The sequence below is a fragment of the Biomphalaria glabrata genome, chromosome 6, assembly GCF_947242115.1.
Source record: "Biomphalaria glabrata chromosome 6, xgBioGlab47.1, whole genome shotgun sequence".
Taxonomy (NCBI): Eukaryota; Metazoa; Mollusca; class Gastropoda; family Planorbidae; genus Biomphalaria; species Biomphalaria glabrata.
In genome coordinates this window covers 36,394,896-36,417,216 of record NC_074716.1, presented here as the reverse complement: position 1 = coordinate 36,417,216, position 22,321 = coordinate 36,394,896, and the positions used below count along the sequence as shown (strand labels likewise).

Here is a 22,321-nt window from a genome sequence, read left to right as displayed (position 1 = left end):
GAATGCTTTTGTTAAGTCAACATATTGTAACGAATCTCACTATCTAGGCTCTCTGCAAACTGCACCATACACCACCATCTTAAAGAACTTGACAACTCAGGGCTCCAAAATAACGTAACACTTTAATAGTCGAATAAATCTGAGCCAATACTGTTCAATTGGCTACACGTAACACAGGCTGTACAAATATTTCTTCGTTAACACCGTACCAACTTATCAACTCTTTTTTTTTGCTCTGGCCTCTCCGTCTCGTTCCTGGCTTGCACTGGGTTCAACAGTTCAGGACTGACTTCACACACTGGGTTCGTTGTGTCGGACTCGATCACAGACCAAGATCAAGAAGCTGTTCCTCTTGACTGTACTTGACAGTACTCCGCACTGAACCACGGTAATGCCGCTGAACCACACTGAACTGTGCTGTAGTTGACTGTATTGAACCGGGCTGTAGGGAACAGTGTTTTGAGCCGCCTTGACTGCGACACCTCCGCTCTTTATATAGGGTCCCTAATGGCCTTCTAGAACCGGACAGAACGTCATTCGACCATTCTGACTACATCCCTTGTGATGCTCCTGAGCTCTGTTCACAACGCTGATCCTTCCCAAACCGTCATGTTGACACTCGTCTCTGCTGAATGTCGTAACTCGTCACAGTTGACCGTTCATCTAGCGCTGGCCTGGGACGATTTGTGTCGGCTGACTACACACACACCACTACCCTCATCTATGTCACCACCAGGTTTATAACAATATATTGAGAAGAAGTCAGCATTTTGTTCTTGGCATTTTTCCTGGAGCTGCCTTGCCGTAAAGATCATGTCAATGGTTCCACGCCCTTTCTGAAGCCGCATTGGCTTTCTGGTAGTAGACCGTGTTCTAGGTGTTGCATGAGCTGATTTAGTAGAATGCGTGCAAGGATTTTCCCAGCAAAAGAGAGTCACGAGATATTACTCTATGGTTGTCCCAGATTTGGCAGTTTCCTTTTTGCTTGTATAGATGGACAATTGGGGTATCTTTAAAGTCTTGTGGTATTTACTTTTGTTCCCACATAATTAAGAACAGCTCATGAAGGTTTTAAATTATTGCTAATCCACCTTTTTGTAGACCTCTGCTGGAGTCAGCTCCCTAGGTATGCTGTTCTGCCTCAACGTGGCACTTGGGTTGAAACAGTTACTTGAGGGGGTAACTAGGCTAAATGAATGGCAAAACAAAACTCCAGTGGGAGTGTCCAAGGGTACGTGAGAGTGAACCCATTTCACGGACAGAGTTGAAAGAGAGCTCTCACAACCCTGTCGATAATCCATGCGCCGTTCCTCAAGGGACTGTTACATTAATGGCGAGTTCCCCCACGGTTAGCTTGGTACAACATAGGAAAATGGCGGAGGCTACCAGTAAACTCAGTCCTTTGGCCATGTCTAGCCCATGTGTCCGGAGGCCAGTTATGTCGGAAATAGCAATGCTTTATATAGGCATTGACTTGGGTCTCTTCCAGACAGAACGGTGGTTCAGACAGGTTTTTTTTTTTTACTGTTTGACACTCAAACAGGTTTTATTCAAACTTAGAGCTCGGAGAGCCTTCAGCTCAGGTCTTAGATGATCTAACGGAGTCAGCTCCTGGGGCTTTTCCCCTTGCGAGCTGTTGAATGGCAAGATCGGTTTCCTTTAGCATAGAGGAATTATCCATTTTTTTTATTTATTGGTACTTCTTGTAGCCTGTCTATGGCTGCTTCATTTATAATCATCAGAAAAGTAAACATCCGTATACAACCAAAGAGATGTCTGAAAAATCTAAACCCCTAAAAAGGCTAAACACAGCCAGACTAGCAGATGACAAAATTGAAAAGTCGCTTACAGATGCGATAGAGAACTGCCTCAAGTCCAAACCCTGCCCGCTCCCATCTGAAACATGCAAAACATTTTACAAGCAAACATTTTACAAATACTAAATAGCAGGTCTGGACTTAACAATTGTGGGGCCCTATGTGAAACAGATTTCGCAGGGCTAAGTTTGGGTAAGGAAGCAGATAATAAGGGAAATTTAAGAGTTTGTATTAGAAAATAAATTCGTCTTTGCATTTTATTAATTCTTTACTACGTACAGAATTACTTTACGAGCCTTTCGTGTAGCAACGTCATACAGTATCTTTATATATAATTCTCTTCATGGCTCAAGATTTTGGATGAGAAGAAGTAAGAAGAAGTAAATGAAAGATCACTCTCTTATTTCTGGGGATAGTCACCCCATGAAAAAACAAGAGAGGGGGAGAACAAGTATTCTCCAGTCACTACAGATGGCTGCCTGGTCATGCAGTTAGCGCTCTGGACTGTCGTTTGTATTTATCAAACCCTGCCCGTTCCCATTCCCCTTCTATCGTCAGCTCTGAAGGAACATTCGAAACATGTAAAACGTTTTACAAACATTTTACAAACACTAAATAGCAGCGCCGGACTTAACCATTGTGACCAAGAAGTCATAGAAAGAGAACAACTAATCTACTATGTATATTCACCCGTCACGAAATAGCAGGACCGGACTTAATCATTGTGGGGCCCTATGCGAAACAGATTTCGTGGGGCCAAGTTTGGTTAGGAAAGCGGATAATAAGTGAAATTTAAGAGTTTGTATTAGAAAATAAATTTGTCTATTCATTTTATTCATTCTTTACTATGTACAGAATTACTTTACGAGCCTTGCGTGTAGCAAAGTCATACAGTCATATCTTAATAATTCTGTTTCCTACATAGATCACGCTCAATAGCAAGAATTACTTAATGTTTCAATCTGTCTTTGAGAATTGTTGACCTTAGGTAAGGCCGGCCCTGCAAAATAACAGCATATGCTATGCCGCCAGTCGACTAGTGGAAAATGTTGCTGCTCTTTTTATAACAAACACCAAAAAACAAATATTGCACTGATGTCCAGTGACCTTGAAACATCTTCCCACAGTGCATTAGAAAGTCACAACAGACTTCATTGAACTTTATTTTTTTGCATGGATGCATCTCTAAGCATATGTGTCAGAAATATATGTATCTTTTTTTTTTTATATTTCAGTTATTAAATGTTTGTCTCAAGAAATCAATGCTACTCCCAACTGAGATTTCTCACCTTCAAATGTTGGATCCTCTCCTTCCTGCTGTCAAGGATGCATTGTCAGACACACATGCTAAGGTAATAGATATGTGAACACCATAAGTAATTGTATATGCAATATTAGTCACCAAATAATCATATTTTTCAAATATAGGTCTTTTCTTAATTATTTTTAAAATAATAATCACATTTCTGATACATTTATCTGTCCTATTTATATTGTTATATACCTGGTGGTGAGACAAATGGGGTAGTGGTGTATTTGTTGTCAGCCAATGCAAATCGGCACATGCCAGCGCTAGATGAGCGGTCAGCGGTGACAAGCCGAGAATGTCAACTGCGATGACTGGCGAAGTTTTAAGAAAAATCTAAAGTGAGTAATACTCAGCCCGGTCATCTTATCAACCAGAATGATCCAGCGATGTTCCATTGGTTTCTGGAATGCCCTATATAAAGAGCAGAGGTGTCACTGCCAAATGGCTCACTACAGCATGGTTCACTACAGACAACTTGGTTCAGTCTGGTTCTGTATAACGTATTACCATGGTTCGGTGTGGAGTACTGTCAAGTAAAATTATGGCTTTTATATAGCGCTACCTTCATGCTTATAGCTATTGTCCAATCTCATTTATGGACCAGTGGGGGGGGGGGGTATCTGGGAGTAAGTTTTCCGTGCTGAACAGTTAAACCTAGTGCAAGTGTGGGATAAGATGGAGTGGCCAGCGCAAGAGATGATGCGGTGGTACTATTGATTCTGGAGAAATATTTGTACATGTTGCCAATTGTATAATATTGGCTGTTATTTATTGGACATTAAACTGTTATTTTCTTTGAGTTGATGGTATTGTGTGGTGCAGTTTGCAGAGAGCCAGAATTGTTATTAATATACAATATTCAGAGTTGCCTACAAGTACGCATCTTGCGTATGTTGTACGCAAATGGACACGGAAATATACGAGTACGGTTTATCATCTAAAAATAAACATTTCCCATGCAAAAGCAAAACTTTAAAAACCAACAAGTTGTTGCTTATCATTTATAAAAGTGCATGCCTGAAAATGGCTAGTCCTACCATGAGATAGATCTACAATTTTTGTTTTCTCGTGCTAACATGCAAAGATTTAAAATATTTAGATCTAGATCTACTAGATATTGCTCTAAAGCATTCTTTTCAATGTGTCAGTTTATAAGTCTTCCGATTATTTGGAATAAATTGATTATTTAGTTCTAATTCATTGGACTTTTATAGAATCTAGACTAGATCTAATTCTAGATCTAGATATTTTATCTACTATTGTGTTTTACGATGTAAAGCATCAATAATAATCTAAGTAAATCGAGATTTAGATAGAATTATATTATGATCTAAATAGATCTAGATTTAGACTAGTCTAGATCTGACCATGTGTGTGTTAGATTTAGATCTAGAACTAGTCTGGATCAAAGTAGATCGAATTATAGATGTAGACTAGCCGCCCCTCCCCTGAGTAGGTCTGTAACCATATATCATTTAGATCTAAATTAGGTACTTCGATAAACTGACCTAGATCCATTTTTTTTATCTCCCAAAAAATGGCTGAAATGGCTTTGTCAGCACGTTTTACCCTTTTTTTTAGGGGTGGTCATTTCCATCAAAGTTTTAGAACATTGTATTTGATTTCAGGACTAATTGTGATTACTTTTTGTAAACATAAGATATCAGACATGATTTTTATTTGCTTTTGAAGTCAATCTGTTAAATTTTTCTTAACAAAAGTTTATGTGAATGTTGACACTTTTTTCCTATTAAAGATACAACAATGCTGTTTGCTATAATAATTTATCATATGAAATGTGTTTATTTCAAATTTTATTAAATTCTGTCAACGCACTTTAAAGATATTTGATATTAAAAATAACAAAGACAAAGAAAGGTTAATTTTTTTTTTAATAAAATAAAAGTGTTTATAAATACAACAATCACACTAATTCTATTTAATTTAGCCTGTTAATCTATATCTATGTTCTAAGTTTGAACTTGGCGCACTCTTGAGATATTAATTTTCAAAGTTGATTGTTAAAATCTATTTTTAGTAACAACCAACACAGTGATTTACTGGAAATGGTCATTTTCTGTCTAGATCCTGTCCTATTTTTAGAAGCACACATAGAAATTTTTCATTTAGATTAACTTTTATAACGTTTAAAGGCTAGATTATGGAGAGGAAATGTGTATTTATTATAATGACTTTGTAATGTGCAAATTTTAAACTAAAAATAAACATTTTTTAAATAATAATATTAAATATTTAATCTTTTTTTTCATATTTTTAGCTCTTTGAACTATTAATTAATTATATTTTCTTCGTGTGTTGTTTTTCTATTAGTATACATGTAAATTAATAGTTAATAAATGAGTAGATTATATTTTTAAAATGATGAGCTATTACTGCGCAATAATTAAAGTAAAAATCTTTTTAATAACTTCTAAAAAAATCGCAAGGTTTCATTTTTATTTTATTGTCCGATGCAAAAAAATGTTCATTTATAAAATATTTTTTAAAGCATTTAAATTCAGGCATTTTAAAATGATTAATTGCCAGTGCTCTACAAAAAGGTTTAAACTGTTTTTTTATGAAGTTTATGAAAATTATAGTCATTAAATTTTGTCAAATATTTTTCTGCACAGTGCTATTTTCATTTACAATTTATAAAAATTATCTATCTGATGCATATAAATAGGTATTTAAATACAGTATAATTATAATTAAACAAAATAAAACACATTACAGATCTCTGATTTGTTTTATTTGTGATTTTTGGGCTCATATGATGGCAAAATCACATACATTTTTATTTTTTGTTGAATGCTTTTTTATATATTCACTTTTTAAAGATTTTATTGCCGAGTCTTATTTAAAAAATTTATTTTAACAGAATACAGATTATTGAAAAAGAGTGTGAAGTTTCAACTCCATATTATTAAAACTTTTTATAATGCAGTTAATTAAAGTTTAACTGTCAGTTGTTTCTGTCACAGATTTTTTTTTTTGCTTTACAAAGGCTAAAGAAGGCTAATTTTTGACCACTAAAAATGTAATAACTTCCCTCCCAATTAACTCAGCAAAATAAAATTAATATCATTGGAAAGCATTTCTCAAGCTCTATCTAACTAAGTAGGTTCCATTGCATTGTGATCATTTTGAAATTTTTATCGAGGTACCTTTTCAAAATCTACTCAAAAGCAGCAATTCCTGTCATCTTATAAGATATTTATTAATCTTTCTTATCCTTTATTATTCTAAAATTTAAAAAAAGGGTTAAAATTGGCTGTTCTAACTTTATTTTTAGATCTAGATTCGATTTTCTGGAAACCAGAAAATTTAGGAGAGAGTTCTATTTATATGAAATGAGAATGGCAGAGTTATTTTCAGAAATCGTGGTTGAGCTTAATCTCTCTCTCTTAACATGACAAAGGGAAATAAACTGATGTGCCCTGACACTAACATTCCAGAAAGTATCTTCTGTGGCAGATCTAAAGCTACTGTTATTAGTCACTTAGCTAGATCTAGATTTCATTACTTATGAACGGTTAAATTCATAGAATGAAATATTTATAGCTTTTATATAGCACTACTTTCATGCTTATAGCATGCTCAGAGCGCTTTGGTCCAATCTTATTTGTGGACCAGTGGGGGGGGGGGGGTATCTAGGAGTTGGTTTTCCATGCTGCCTTTAGGCGCTCAGTAAACACAACTCTGCCCGAGTCGGGTGTCAAACCTCGAGCCAACTTCTAGGTAGCCAAGCCAAGCCAAGTTCAAGCACACTTGGCCTCTCGACCATGCTTCCCACTGAATCAGAGACATTCAAGGCTGAGTGTGTTTGCAAAAAAATAAGCTTTTTCTTATCCAGAAATAAATTCAATTCTTGATTCCTTGTGCCTTCCTTCAACACATCTGTTTTCTAAAACAACTTCAAGCATAAGAACCCAGAATAACTAGCTTTATCTTACAACTGCTAGAGAGTTTATCTATTCAGCAGACCTAATAGCCCAGCTTCTATATTAGAAATAAATTCAATGACTAATTAAGATTATCTGTCTGAACAAAAATCTTTAAAACGTTTGTTCTTAGTGATTGTATTGGATGCCAAAGCATTCATTGTTGACTCTGAAAAGAATGTTCTTAAAGAGGGAATCTAAATTCTTTCATAATTTGATAAAATATTTCCAGTGTCTGCATGCTTAGTCATGAAATAGCCTATAAACACAACTACTTTTATATAATTAAATGTCACTGATCCAGCCAAGCAAACCATTACATTTGGTTGAAGTCTTATTTCCCTTCTAACAAAAAAACTCCCATTCTTTTGAATGAATTTTCTGTTGGTGCTATTTTTGAACCATGAATAAACATGAGGCATTATGAGCATAAAATCATTGCCAAGTGACAACAACGGCAACATTCTAACATATTTTAGAAAAATATATGACAAATAGTGAAGGTGTAAATATTTTGACAAATGTTCTGATTGTTTTATTATCTGTATGCAGTGATGGGAATTTTCCGAACATTTCTTCTGATCCAGTATGCTATGTTAATTTTTAGGATTGTTGTGTTTTGTGTATATTATATGCTTGAATGATTTTAGTCTTTTCTGGGTATATTTCTTTATATATATACTAGACATAATTTGCCCGCGGGTCTTAATTTGCGCATCACTGTCGATATAGTCACTGAGAGTTTTTTGGAAACAATTAAACGAAATAATAATGCTATAAGAAAGTGAATGCGTGAATTAAAAAATAGTATTAATGGAGCTATCAAAATAGCGATAAAATATATTTTATAATAAAATAGAACGCGTGAATGTAATTGTTTATATAACTTTGTTAGTTTAATTTCATGTAGATCTAGAATCTAAACAATTTGAATGCGACAGTAGTCTAGTTAATAAATAAAAACTTTGAGCCAATTATAGTAAAAGAATATGTTGTGTTTCCCTAGATACTGTAGACTGTAATATTGACCCAGATACCGCGCCTTGATGAATGACATGTTGTGAACACGTCTAATGTATATGTGTAGCTATGTTATCAGGTCTAATGCGCATAAATCAATCTGAAAGAAAAAAGTCAATTAAAAGTAAAGACTTAAAATTAAACCTAATCAGTAGTTGTAGGGTAAAATACTTTAAAAAACACAATGGAAAGTAAATTGTATTATGTAACTAGTTTATTTTTTTAATAATATGCCTTTATAATGCGTTATATTATGACCTCTGACGTTAATTTGTATCACTACGTGGGCGCGAGTTATGCAAAAGTGTGTCAATGCGGCTAAAGCTAGTCTCACATTTAGAGCGAATGATTTTATGTAAAAAATGTTTTGTAAACTCAAATTTGAAGTTTAATTTTCATTAAATAATGAAATGAATAGACACTTATTTGTATGTTCATGTGTAAAATTACAAAATTATGTTTTCTTAAATGAGAGCTAATTTAGATCTGCACAACCATGTCCAGACTTAGGATTGGCCACACCTACATCACGCACTCTTTTGTACTGAAGAGAGAGGAGCCCCCACTTTGCGAGTACTGTGACTCTCGCCTCACCGTGGAGCATATCCTTGTTGATTGCCCCAGATACCAGGATGTCAGGGCGAAACATTTTAGAGCCACTAATCTAAAAACACTATTTAATAATGTCGACCCTGGGAAGGTACTGGGCTTTATTCGGGAAATGGGGCTATCTACGAAGATCTGATTTCTGAATTTGTGAACATGCACTATTTACATTAGATTTTTACCAAATATTTAAATTTTTACTACCTTTACTATTTTAACTGTGAATAGACCTTAATTTTAATTATATGACTGTATAGAATCTGGCCCTTGTTGTTTAGAGAGAGAGTAGTCCTTAAGGGACTGCAGGCACGACATGGCCTAAATTGTGCCGATGTGCCTCAAATCAACAAATCAATCTAATTTAGATCTAGCATCTCTGTGCATGCATGACCTCTCCATCTTTCATCATTTAGACACAGCATGGTCTAGATTTATAAGATACTATACTTTCATAGAGTTGGTCAGTTTTTTTGTTTTTTTTTGAGGGTCTTAAGTTAGTTTTAGGGCTACAATACATACACTACGGTCTAAGTTAAGCACCTAAGAAACATTTCTGCCAAGTTTCATCAAGATTGGTCAAACGGTTTTGATTTCTATTCATATATCTCTCACACACACACACACACACACACACACACACACACACACACACACACACACACACACACACACACACACACACACACACACACACACACACACACACACACACACACACACACACACACACACACACACACACACACACACACACACACACACACACACACACACACACACACACACACACACACACACACACACACACACACACACACACACACACACACACACACACACACACACACACACACACACACACACACACACACACACACACACACACACACACACACACACACACACACACACACACACACACACACACACACACACACACACACACACACACACACACACACACACACACACACACACACACACACACACACACACACACACACACACACACACACACACACACACACACACACACACACACACACACACACACACACACACACACACACACACACACACACACACACACACACACACATATATACACACACACACATACATACATACATACATACATACATATATATATACATACATACATACATATATACATACATACGCCCTACTTTCTACTTTATATAATAGATATAGGAAAATACACATTTGCCCCTCAAAATGCATATATCCAGGTCTGGGAATACACATTTCCATTTTGGCATGTAGGCATCTCTGAATATTATGAAGTTGTGTTTTCTGTCAATATTAACCTTTGCACCTTTCTTTTTATTTCTCCACATTTCAGATATTCATCTCGATCAGTCATTTTCAGTTCGGTCATTGTTAGATTGGATAATTTGAAACTTTTTTTGGGGGGGGGGGTTTGGTCTTGCAGTTGGTTATTTTCTCTTTGTTTCAAGCAGAAACCTCAGCACTCAAAGATTATAATAATAAAATACAGATTTTGAAAGTCTTAAGATCATTTTTCTAGATATATGAGTGTTTCATCCTCATCCTTTTAGGGAAATCTTTAATGTATCTTTATGCTATTGTGCTGTTCACTCTATAAACAATATCAATTACATCTGTTTATGAAGTTGTTTTTGAATGTCTTATTATAATTAATGACAAAAATTCTTGAAAAAAATTTTTTTTAGGTTGGCTGGGGAAATGTTTATTCCACCTCATTGCTAATGTTCTATTTGGCATTTTTAAGCAGAATGCTTTTCCCTAGCAAACTAACAAATTACATTTCTAGAACTTCATTAGATTTTAGCTGTATACCACAATTATGTTGATAGGGCTATTTAATTAAATATTTAATTTAAATAATTAATTATCATTATGTGGTAAGTTATCTTCTCCTTTTAATGTTGCTTCTCCTATTGTTTTCATTTAATGTATGACCATAGGTTTTTATTGTTATCCTTAGGTATCACATTGTTTATGTATCCACTCTGTAGCTGTCTGCATACGTTTTGGGTTAGGTGTTTAATTTTAATATACTTTTTATAAACTCTTTCTGAATTACTTTCTTTAACTTTTCTATATAGGTTTTCTTCTGTTTGAAAAGTTGTTTAAATTTATCATTAAAGCAGCATTTATTTATTTTGTTGTAGTTGGTATTATTTTCAATAATGTTTTTAAGATGGCTTTTGATGAAATTCCAGAGGTCTTCAACTGGTTGGTCAATGTCTTTTTCTTATAAGAATGTTTATTGAAAGTTAAAAATGCAGCTTAGTGTTATTGTGTTAGGTTGCATTTGTTTCAGAGTAAGATTTTTCTTTTGGGTTTTATATTGATTACTGCTCTATTATTTGACTGTATTTTAACAATGTCATGGTCAGGATATTCCATAACACTACTTCAGGTATGTTAGTTAGGAATAGATCTAATGTGTTGTTTAACTAGTTGTTGTTGTTTTTTTATCTTATTATTTAGAATGGGTGGTCCCATATTTTGTATAACAGCTTGAGATCTTTACACCACTGTTTGTTTTTAAGTTCAGACATTGCTTGTCTTTGTCACTTACTCCTGCAATAGTAGTTAACTTATGCTAGCCATATTTCCAAGATTCATGTCAGCAGCTGGATTTTCCAATACACAATTTTTTGATAGAGATGTATTTATTTCAATGGCTGTTGTGAGGTTCGTTTTAAAAAATTGTCAATGTATTGATGAGATGAAAAAGATGTCACTTCACACTAGTTGTCGTCCAGCTTGTCTCTGAGAACCCATCTGTAGGTTTTTTCCCTTCTCTGTCAGCATGTAAGAGACAGCTCGAGAAAGCTTACATAGGTCATTGGACACACATTTGAGACCCACACAGGAAAAAAGAAAACTAAATAGATTCTAAGTGGACAAATTTAGCTAGTTGAAAAAACATGTAGGTTGTAAAATACTTCATTCTTCCTTAATTTGTGAACTCAAAAGACATTATATTACTATTATTAAAGCATTTTCCTTGGATCAGAAAATTAAGGAAGATTGTATAACTATTGTAATAACTCAGAATAAAAACACATTCTAATTAAACCATATTTCCATTTGATCTCTTCCTTAACTCCTCTATAGACCACAGCCAGTGCCATGAGGTGTTTTTCTTGGCTCTTGAATTTTCCACTCCCATCATTGAGATCCAACATACAACAGGTGGCACAGGGGATGTTTGCAGTACTTCAGAGTTATGCTGGTGCTGCTACTGCTAAGGGAGGCAATCAAGAACTGATAAGTGTGTGCTTTAAGGTAAGTTCTAGGTTTCATTGACTTGACTTGCACATTTATTTTAAAGAAAGAAAATATAGCTGTAGTGTAATTCACATCTTCCCAACTTATGGTATAAGTCTATTTGTCTTGTATGAATCATTTAAAAAAATGTATTATTAAAAATCCTATTTTAGCATCAGTATGATTTATTTTTAAATTAAAAATGCAAATTATATCTTAACAGGAATCTGCAATAACTAGAGCCTTAGTGGAAGAGGACGATAGACCAACACTGGTTTACAATATTTCCCCCAAAAATATATGCATACTTTCTTTAAAACCAAGTGTTTATTAATATTTATAAATTTATTTTACATAGTAAAAAATAAATAGATACTAATAAAAACCTCACTTTCAATTACTTAAAGTAGGGACCATAAAAGCGATTTTTCAACATGGTCAGGTAACATATTGTTTTATTCATTAGAATAGAACTCACGATTCTAAGACAGAGAATACCAAATTTATGCGTATAGCTCAAATATTAAGAAAGTTATACAATTTTTAAAACTTTTTTTTTTCCTACATTTGTTTTTGGGCCTTTTACATTTAAAGAGAAACTCAGAGAAATTAAACTTACTAAAAATAAACAACCCATAAATGTACACACAGAGAACACACACAATTCTTTTTCAAAGTTGTCAAGTAATGTTCTATTTACTTGTGCTGAATGATGTATTTTATCATTTTTAGCGTACAGTATTTTTTAAAAATGTACATTCCCAAATGTTTGTTACAAAAAAAAAACTATAAAAGCTACATGCATGTAATATGTCAAATGTGGGGTCAAATGTGGGGTATATATAGATCTACAATAATAATTTATTATTAATAAAAAAAAATTTCAATATTTTTTGTACATATAAGGAAAGCAGTGTATCTTTCATTAGTGGACAGATAAGCTAAAATTTCTACCAGAGTTTTGGCAGTATTTGGTAGAATATGCCTTAAAGATGACAATTTTGTCTATTTTTTAGGAGACTTTTATGGGTTTTCAGGAGATTTTAATAATTTCAGATTTCCAGGAGCTCCTGGAAAAACAGGAGGCTTCGGGGACTCTGTTATAAGTTATAATGGTTTAATCTAATAATTTACACCTAGAATTAGTGCGGGCCTACTGCCTAATTACCTACAAAGCCATTTATCTCAATGCTATTTAATTATTTCTTTTGAATCTTAGAGCTCTACTAGCTGATTTAATAAACTCTCTTAAACAATTATTTATGACACATTCACTGTCTAACTAAAGAAGTCTGCATAAAAGTATAAAATATAAGCTGTAATTCCTCAGGCTACTGAATTATATCATAGAAACATCTCTCACATATATTTGTCATCAAACATGGAAAGTAGAAAATTTACACTGATAGTGTAGCATGAACTTGAAATATAGCATAAAGTTTGAAATTTGTTTTTCTAAAATTCATAGATTAGTAACCAAAAGTAGCTCCTTCAAAGTATATCTAAAGAAATTTAGTATAAAAATATTAATATACTAAAAGTGTATGTTCTGTTATTACAATCTCAGCCATAAAGTTGGCCTAACAAATATAGAAAAGCAATTGTATTTATAATCTTGTATCAGAGGAAGTATCTCAATGACATGTTGATCAAAATTTGAGAGTCTTTTATAGTTACCTACTTTGTATACGTTCTTCACAATTAAAGATTTCATTTTGATTTTACTTTTCAACATATCCAGCTTAGTCAACTTTTTCTTTCCACAATTTTAGATGTAAAAAATGTTTTTAAAATAATTTATGCAGCTGTAACTTTTGTTTTGAAAGATAATATAATAATTAGGTCGCAAGATTATCATTGTTGTATTTATTACTTGAAAATACTAACATGTAAGGTTTTAATAATTAGTAAAAATTGTTTAATGTCTTTCAAAATATCAAGTTTACATGAAACTCTTTACTCAGTTCAAAATTCGCAACATCAGTCAAAACCTCTCTATTAGTCTCCAATTAACTACATGTCCACAAAACACACCAAAGATTAAATAATAATACATTTTAATTCTTATTAAATTAAAAATGGATTAGAATGTTGTTTTTAACTTCATATTCATGGATAGTAGGCTATTTCTATATTTCAAACATTTTTACAAAAATATGGGGCCTTTGCTTAGGGAATGTTTTACTTAGATTGCACTTTTAAACCCCATCCTAATTTAGACGGGTATATGACTCTGGGCAAGATCAGTAGTCTAAATATTGTAATGTTTCTCACTATTCAGGCTCTCTGCAAACTGCACCACACGACACCACCAACTAAAAGAACTTGACAACTCTGGGCTCCAAAATAATGTAACACTTACTTACAATACTGTACAATTGGCAACATGTAATACAGATTGTGCAAATATTTCTACATGAACAATCGTACCATCATATCAGCTCTTGCACTGGCCTCTCCGCCTCATTCCGGACTTGCACTGGGTTCAACTCTTAAGGAATGACTTCATACACTGGACTCCTTGTGTTGCACTCAATGGCAGATCAAGATCAAGATGCATGTCTTGTACTAGTAAGGTGTCTAGACTGTACTTGACAGTAGTCCACACTGAACCGTCTTTATGCACCGTACAGAACCACACAGCTGACTGTGATACCTTCACTCTTTATAAAGGGTCCCCCGCTGGCCTACCAGAAACCAAAGGAATGTCGCTCGACCCTTCTCGTTAATCACATGACCACATCCTATGTGCCTGGCCTAAGTAGTATTCACTCTAGATGTTTCCTCAAACTTCGCTAGTTGTTGCAGTTGACCGTCTTGGCTCGTCACAGTTGACCATTCGTCTAGCGCTGGCCTGTGGCAATTTGCGTCACCTGACTACACATACCACTACCCCCATCTGTGTCAACACCATAATAACTATTGAGTTACTTCATTATTGATAAAAGAAAATATGATCTTTTATTGCAACTAGAGACTATAAAGCCTACACATGTATATCTTTCTAGATATTTAAATTTCTGATCTGAGTCTAGATATAGCTGAAATGTGACAAACTGTCCATACATTTATTACACTTACAATTATTTATTAAACATGTTGAAAAATAAGTTTTCAATGAACTGTAAATCTTCCTCTCTAATTTGTTTCAATAACTTTTAATTAATAGATTGTTTTTTTTTTAAATTGGGTTCACATTTGAAGACGTGACTCCTTAACAACAAAAAATACTTACAAATTTGTTACACATTAGCATTTCATTAATGTAGAGATTTTAATTTAATAAAAAGCATTTTTCTATAACAAGTCGTGTGTTGCTAAGGAACTTTTTCGCTAGCAGACTAGGCACACAGGTGAAATCACTATTTTATGTGTCTTGTTCAATTTTAAAATGGGAAGCATGTCAATGCTTGTTTTTTAAATAAAATTTAAACTAAAAGATAAATTGATAAGCTTTTCACACTGGTGACATTAACTAAATAAGTATATGTCTTTATCGTAAAGCAATTCAAACTTGTTTTGGATTTTTTAAATTTAACTATATAAAAACAATTTTAATTAGTTATTGGTAGCCTACTATTGTAAAGCTTGTCCATTTTCTATAAAATACGCGTTTAAAAAAAAAATTTTATTAGTCGACATACACCCCATTTTATGAATAAACAAATAAGATATAAAACAATCACAACCACTAGTATGATTATTTGGTGAAGTGATGTTTGCCATTAAGAGTATTACTCTTATTTTTTAACCAACAGGAAAAATGTTAAAGGCCTTGAAAAAACCTGTCTAAGGGTACTGTTTTTATTTAAATTGGATAGCTATACTTTAAAGTGTGTATACATCTTTTTTGGACACCTTAATATATTGTTACATATTTCAAACTCAACCCAAATATAAAATCTTGCATGAATACTTCATAATTGTTTTTCCCCACATTTCAAATATCATTTCAAATATTAATTACCTCATATAGTCAATCTGCATTAAAAATCATGCATGACATTATTAAGAGGAATACATTTTCTAATAAAATTCTTTCACTGTCCCTTTGTCTGTTGGACTGTTGGGGGCACCATAAATGATTGTTTACCATGATTTATAAATTCTGAAATTAAAAGATTGGACATTTTTAAATATAAATTTGTAATATTTAAATTTTTTAAATGTTAATAATGCATGATTGCTATGTTTCATATGACAGGCTGTGACATGTTTGGTACGAGATGTAGACTACTATCAGGTGACTAAAGACCAACTTCAGGTGCTACTTACCTATTGTGAAGAAGACTTGTATAATTATTCTAGGCAAAGCACAGCATTTAATTTAATCAAAGTAAGTGAAAACTAAAACCACATTGGTGTTTCATTTTATATTTTTTAATACATATTATTGTCTTGAAATGGTAAATATCCATATACTCTCTATATATTCTTATTAGGAGAGTTTATAGCTAGTTTTTTTTTTTTTTTTTTTTTAATTTTCTATGAATGCACTAAACCTGAGGGTTGAGGAACAAATTATTTATTAAAGGCATTTAGCTAATGAATTAAAAGCTTTATTCTCATGTCATTGGCATCAACACTCAACACTTTCATTCTGTCCTGTCTCTAGAAACCCATCTACATTTCTTTCCCCATTTATCTTCACCTTATTTCATATACACTCCTTCTCTTTTTTATAGCTTTTAGTCTCTTACCAATCTAATACTAAGATTGCTTTATTGATCCTTATGGACATTTGTTATGATTACAAGGATTCTTTTCATATAAAGACACAAGTCTTGGTCAATGATCATATCCTCATTTTGAGAACATGTCTGAGCTGTTAGATTTATCACCTGTTTGTTTGATTAGAAGATTCTAAGTATTTTTTCACAATCACTCCAAAGGTAGAGATATAAATTAGGCATTGATGATTAGTAATTATGTGCATTTGAGGAAATTATTATTATTACCAAATGTTCTTTTACAAATTTTTCCAAAGTATGTAATAAACATGCCAATACTAGTTAAATAATGTTAACATAATGGGTACAGCCATTAAGTATTCAAGCAACAGCCTGATATAAACTAAAGCAAACTAGAGTCACCATACTACATTTTTAACTTTATTGTATTTACTTTTTAGTTATTTGTTCACAGAAATATCAGGTTTTAGTGAGTGTAGGCCCTGGTCAGGAATTGTTATGGAAGCCTTTACCCTTCTCATGCTTCAATATTAATTAACTTAATAATATTGATGATAATAATTTTAAATGTTAAAAAATGTTATACTTTAGCAATGTGAAATCTCCTTTTTAGGCTGAAGCCAGTGATAACAAAATTTGTTTACTTTCCCTTACCCCCACCCCTCCTGCCAGTTAGGGATATGTTAAAGCATATTAAGCTCAATTCAAATAAAGTAAAACTAAGAAGGGGTGAGATGGGCCAATAGTGCTGCATTGTGTGCTGCAGAAATGCCTTCTCATGGTTTATTACAATATTTCTCTGTAGACACCTCTAAAAATGCATTTCTGAATTACAAAATACATAAGAACACTTGGTGCCTTGCTTTTCCCTTGACCTTGCTGAGGGGTGTTACAGTGCTTTTCCACATCCATCCACTAGCTGGCAAGGGAGAGGAATCTACTACCATTCCACTAACTCCAGAAAGAACCTATTCTAGTGTACAAAAGACTTAAAAATTATCTACAAGATATTTCTGGGAAAAAAAAACTACATATGTTTTAATGAAAATACGTTATGTAAATTAAAAATCCTGACTACACTCATGGTTAAAATTAAATAAATTCTGAAGATTATGTTCAAAATTATAAAAATTTAATATTTATGTTGTAAACAATTGAATCAAAGTATATTATATTATCATATAAATACATAAATGGACTTGCAGCTTTTAGTGCTGAAAAAAATATGAATAAACATGACATGTAACAAATAATAATAGCAGCATTAACCAAGGTTATTGAGGGGTCAGTGGTTCAAGTCTTCCTCAGGGCTTGCTAATAGTTCATATTTTCTTCACAGTTTGAATATGTTTGTTGTTTTATCCGTAGGCCATTTTATCCAGGAAGTTGGACATTCCTCAACTTCATGAAGTCATGAGAAAAGTATTTGAAATGTCCATCACAGCCAGTGCTGCCAATGTCAGACTACAGGCTAGACAGGTAAATGAATTAAAGTGTTGCCTTATGATATCAGCAATTCTATCACAATGGCAATATTTATTTTTGTTTGTCTGGGGAAAGAAGAGGAGTTATTAAAGCCTTTTTTTTAAATGTAAAGGGAATATTAGTCAATTAGTAAATGTTACCATGACACTAAAATCAGACTGATGTGCTCCCTGGTCACATCCACATTTTTATATGCTTTCAAATCTTGGATGCTGACCCTTCAGATCTCAAGAGGAGAATCATAGCAATAGAATTGAGTTTCTACAGTTACACAGATTAATTTGTGATAGGCCTATTGGTTTATAAATACTGTTAAGCTTGAATAAATCAATCAGTAACACAGTTTAAAACAATAAGGTATATTAAAGGAAAAAATTTAATACCAACCAATATAGGTATGTTATTTAACAGTTTCCTAAAATGTTCAGCAACACAAGCTATTTACAAGACACTTAGGTATCCGGCTCCGGCTGAATATCAAAAAGTACTATCCAGTGCACCCCTTATTAATGCATCATCCATTTGTTTTGTTTTTATTTAAACTGTGTGCATTTCTGCTTTATTATATATGTTTTATTCTTTATTACAGGTTATTCTGCATTATTTAATGAATTACCCACATGGGAAAATGATGACCAAGCACATTTACTTTTTCCTTGACCACTTAAACTATGATCTGGAAGAAGGAAGAGAGTCAGCACTAGAGATGATCATGTCCATGTTTTCAGCTTTCCCCATAGTATGTTTCTCTTTACACAGAATACTTTTTTCTTTTTACAAAACTTTCATCAACTCATTCTGTCTGTATGTCTGTCTGTCAAGTAAAAAGTTTAAACATGCAATTTCTCTAACACCCATTCTCGGATCAAGCTGAAACTTTGCTAAATTATTCATTGACATAGACCAGAATGAATCTGTACAACGGATAACCTTTACATCATCTGCCCCATAGATCTAAAGGTCTGAAAGGGGAACTTTACTTTTAACTTTATTCTTGACCCTTCCTTTGAACTTTCTTTAAATTTTTTCTTCCTAGTGACCCATGCAATTGTTTATAAACTTTGGCCTAACAAAGCTACATACATATTTTGGTACCTTGACAGACCTAATATTCTCAGTATTGTAAATACTCCACTGCATCTTTCTTACCAGAATTAAAATCTCTGTTGCTATTATCTCATGGGTTTATTGAATTTATATTAGAAACCTTTTCTTCATGAAACTAATTTATGCATATTAATCACTTCATAAATACTTTTCAGAAAACCTTACACAACCACTGGCCTAAGTTCTTTTCTGCACTTTCCATTACTTCTTACAATGACAGCTCTTTGAAATGCAGAAAACTTGCCATGGTGGTCCTCAAATATTTAATTGGGAAGGTGAGTTGAAAAAGTAGAAAAATAAAATATCATAAGTAACACTGTTACAAACCAAAAAGTCAAATTTTTGTTTTTGGCACACTTGCACTACAGTTGTTTATGTTTTTTTTATTATTATTATTATTTGTTTTTTTATTATTATTTTATTTTTTATCAGGTGGAATTGAAATGTAGAAAGGCAATGTTCATTGAAGTTATCAAATGGATCAAAACCAAAAATGTAAGCAGACTTTAAACTTGTTTTTATTTTCCATCCTATTTAACAAATATTATGGGATGAAACAGTGGAGATATTGTACTTTTAATTTTTTTTTAAAGAAATCCATAATGATTAAAAAAAAAAGGATTATATAGTTTGGAATAGAATTCATTAAGACCGCATTAATGTCATTGATAGGTTGGACCTACTTATGCCTTTATTTTCTTCACTTTTTTTTTAAATTTGTTGTTGGTTATCCTCTTTGCCTTGTAGCATAAGACATCAGCACCAATGACTCCATGCCATATTGATAATTATGAGCTAGTTTTTCCCAGTTAGTCAAGTGATAGCTACTTTAGCTGAGTGCCAAACTAAATAAACTCTATCAAAAGAAAAAGAAAATACCCCATATGTAAAAAAACATTCAGAGAAACACTGCAAAATATCCATTCCATTGATTGTTAGCAAAATCCTAGCTTGGTTGCTACTCAATGGAAAATATATTAAACTAGTCGACCGGCGGCGTAGCATACGCCACTATTTTTTTAGGGGGCGGCCTTAGGCCACTGCAACCTATGTGACCGCAGTGGGCCCCGCACTTTCATAGAACCTGCACTTTCATAGAACCCGCGCTAATTCAAGGTGTATAAATTATTAAATTAAACCATTTTATAACTTAAAACAGATTTCCCGTGCCCTCCTGTCAATTTACCAGGAGCTGTTGGAAATCTCCAGAAATTGCAAAATATACTAAAAAAATCCTTAAAATATACGGAAATATATATACAAAAATTGTCATTTTGGGGTGTCATTCAATATGGAAAACGCCAATGCTACCCGCGATAAATAAAAATGGCATTATGCATTAGCCGTAATTGTGTAATCTGGTGAAAGAAGCTTCTCGCACCTCAAACTAATGAAGAATTACTTGAGGTCAACAATTCTCAAAGATTGATTGAAACATTTGGTAATTCTTGTTATTGAGCGTGATCTATGTAGGAAACCGAATTATTATGATATACTGTATGACTTTGCTACACGCAAGGCTCGTAAAGTAATTCTGTACGTAGTAAAGAATGAATAAAATACATAGACGAATTTATTTTCTAATACAAACTCTTAAATTTCACTTATTATCCGCTTCCATACCCAAACTTGGCCCAGCGAAATCCGTTTCATATAGGGCCCCACAATTGTTAAGTCCGGCCCTGCTTTTTAGTGACCTGTAAATATACATAGTAGATTACTTGTTCCATGACTTCTTGATCACAATGGTTAAGTCCGGCGCTGCTATTTAGTGTTTGTAAAATGTTTTACTTGTTTCGAATGTTCCTTCAGAGTTGACGATAGTTTACTTCCTAGTCCAAACCTCCTGCAGGCAGAAGGGGGATGGAAAACACCAATCCTATGCGCGATAAATAAAAAAGCATTTTTTTTATGTGAGGTAGAAATAAAAAAAAGAGTGATCTTTCTTGGTCACCACGTCTGGCCCTGCTATTTTGAGAAAACTTGTTCTCCCCCCCCCCCTCCCCCCTTTCTTGTTTTTTCGTGGGGTGACTATCTGCAGAAAAAAGAGAGTGATCTTTCCTTTACTCCTTCTCGTCCAATCCCTTGAGCGACGAAGAGAATTATATAGATAACAATGAGAGCAAGCTCCTTTTTTTTATTTTTAAGAATATAACATTACTGTAGCTAGTTCTAACTTGTACCATACTATTCCTTTAAAGTCCCATAACCTTGAAGTATTTCTGGCTAGTTATGTTTTACTACACTATTTCTGTTGGACCAATATATGTTAGGGTGTTACTATGACAATGTCTGGCTCTAATATTCATCACAACATCTCTGTAAGGTCAATATAATTAAGCCTTGTTTTACTATACCAAAAATAATGTATTACATTCCTTTTGGACCCACTTATCAGGTAATGTTGGGTATAGTGTAGTTCAAAGTAATTTTACATTAATATTTAGTTATAAATTCAATTATTTTATCATTTTAAATATATGTTGTAGAATAATATATTCATTTGAAATCACTTGTATTGTGTCACATTTTTGGACTACCAAGTCACTAATACAACATTGTTTATCCACAGTTGTGTGTCAGATCTATGGGTTACCAAGTGTGTGGAATGTTTGTTGAAGTTGAAGGAGGCAAATTTGAATTTCACTTGGATGAAGTAGTGCCATTACTTCAGCTTCATATGGACCCTAGTCAATACAAAGTTTGTTTTTATTCTCTGGAATTTAATTAATAGATGTTTGATCTAACAGTTTATTTGAATATCAGGTCTTTTTTTTAATAATTAGATTTCCAATTTCAGCTACTTGTCCCTTTTTTTTTTTGTATCTATTTTGGAAAAATAATAATATAAGTACTCAAAGTGTGACATGAGTGATACAAAATAATGAAATTTTTTTTTTTTCAAGTTTGGAGCTACATAACAGCTTATTGCAAATTTAAATTTTAAGACATAATATCTAAACTTGTATCAATTTTAGTAAAGAAGATTGTTTGAAAAAAGCCATCGTTTAGATTTTTTTTGTGTGAGCAGGGTGCCAAAAATTTAGAGCTTACTTT

The 22,321-nt window shown here is 33.2% G+C and overlaps 1 protein-coding gene across 1 annotated transcript in view; it reads left to right on the top strand.

The window, feature by feature from the left end:
• The window catches only part of LOC106067654 (small subunit processome component 20 homolog), a 144,990-nt gene that overhangs the window by 97,047 nt on the left and 25,622 nt on the right, over positions 1–22,321 (top strand). The window contains exons 48-55 of the mRNA XM_056031514.1: positions 3,053–3,169; positions 11,829–11,999; positions 16,186–16,317; positions 18,041–18,151; positions 18,747–18,896; positions 19,420–19,539; positions 19,697–19,759; positions 21,837–21,965. Of these exons, the coding sequence (XP_055887489.1) occupies positions 3,053–3,169; positions 11,829–11,999; positions 16,186–16,317; positions 18,041–18,151; positions 18,747–18,896; positions 19,420–19,539; positions 19,697–19,759; positions 21,837–21,965 (993 nt within the window). The remainder of the gene's footprint in view (positions 1–3,052; positions 3,170–11,828; positions 12,000–16,185; positions 16,318–18,040; positions 18,152–18,746; positions 18,897–19,419; positions 19,540–19,696; positions 19,760–21,836; positions 21,966–22,321) is intronic.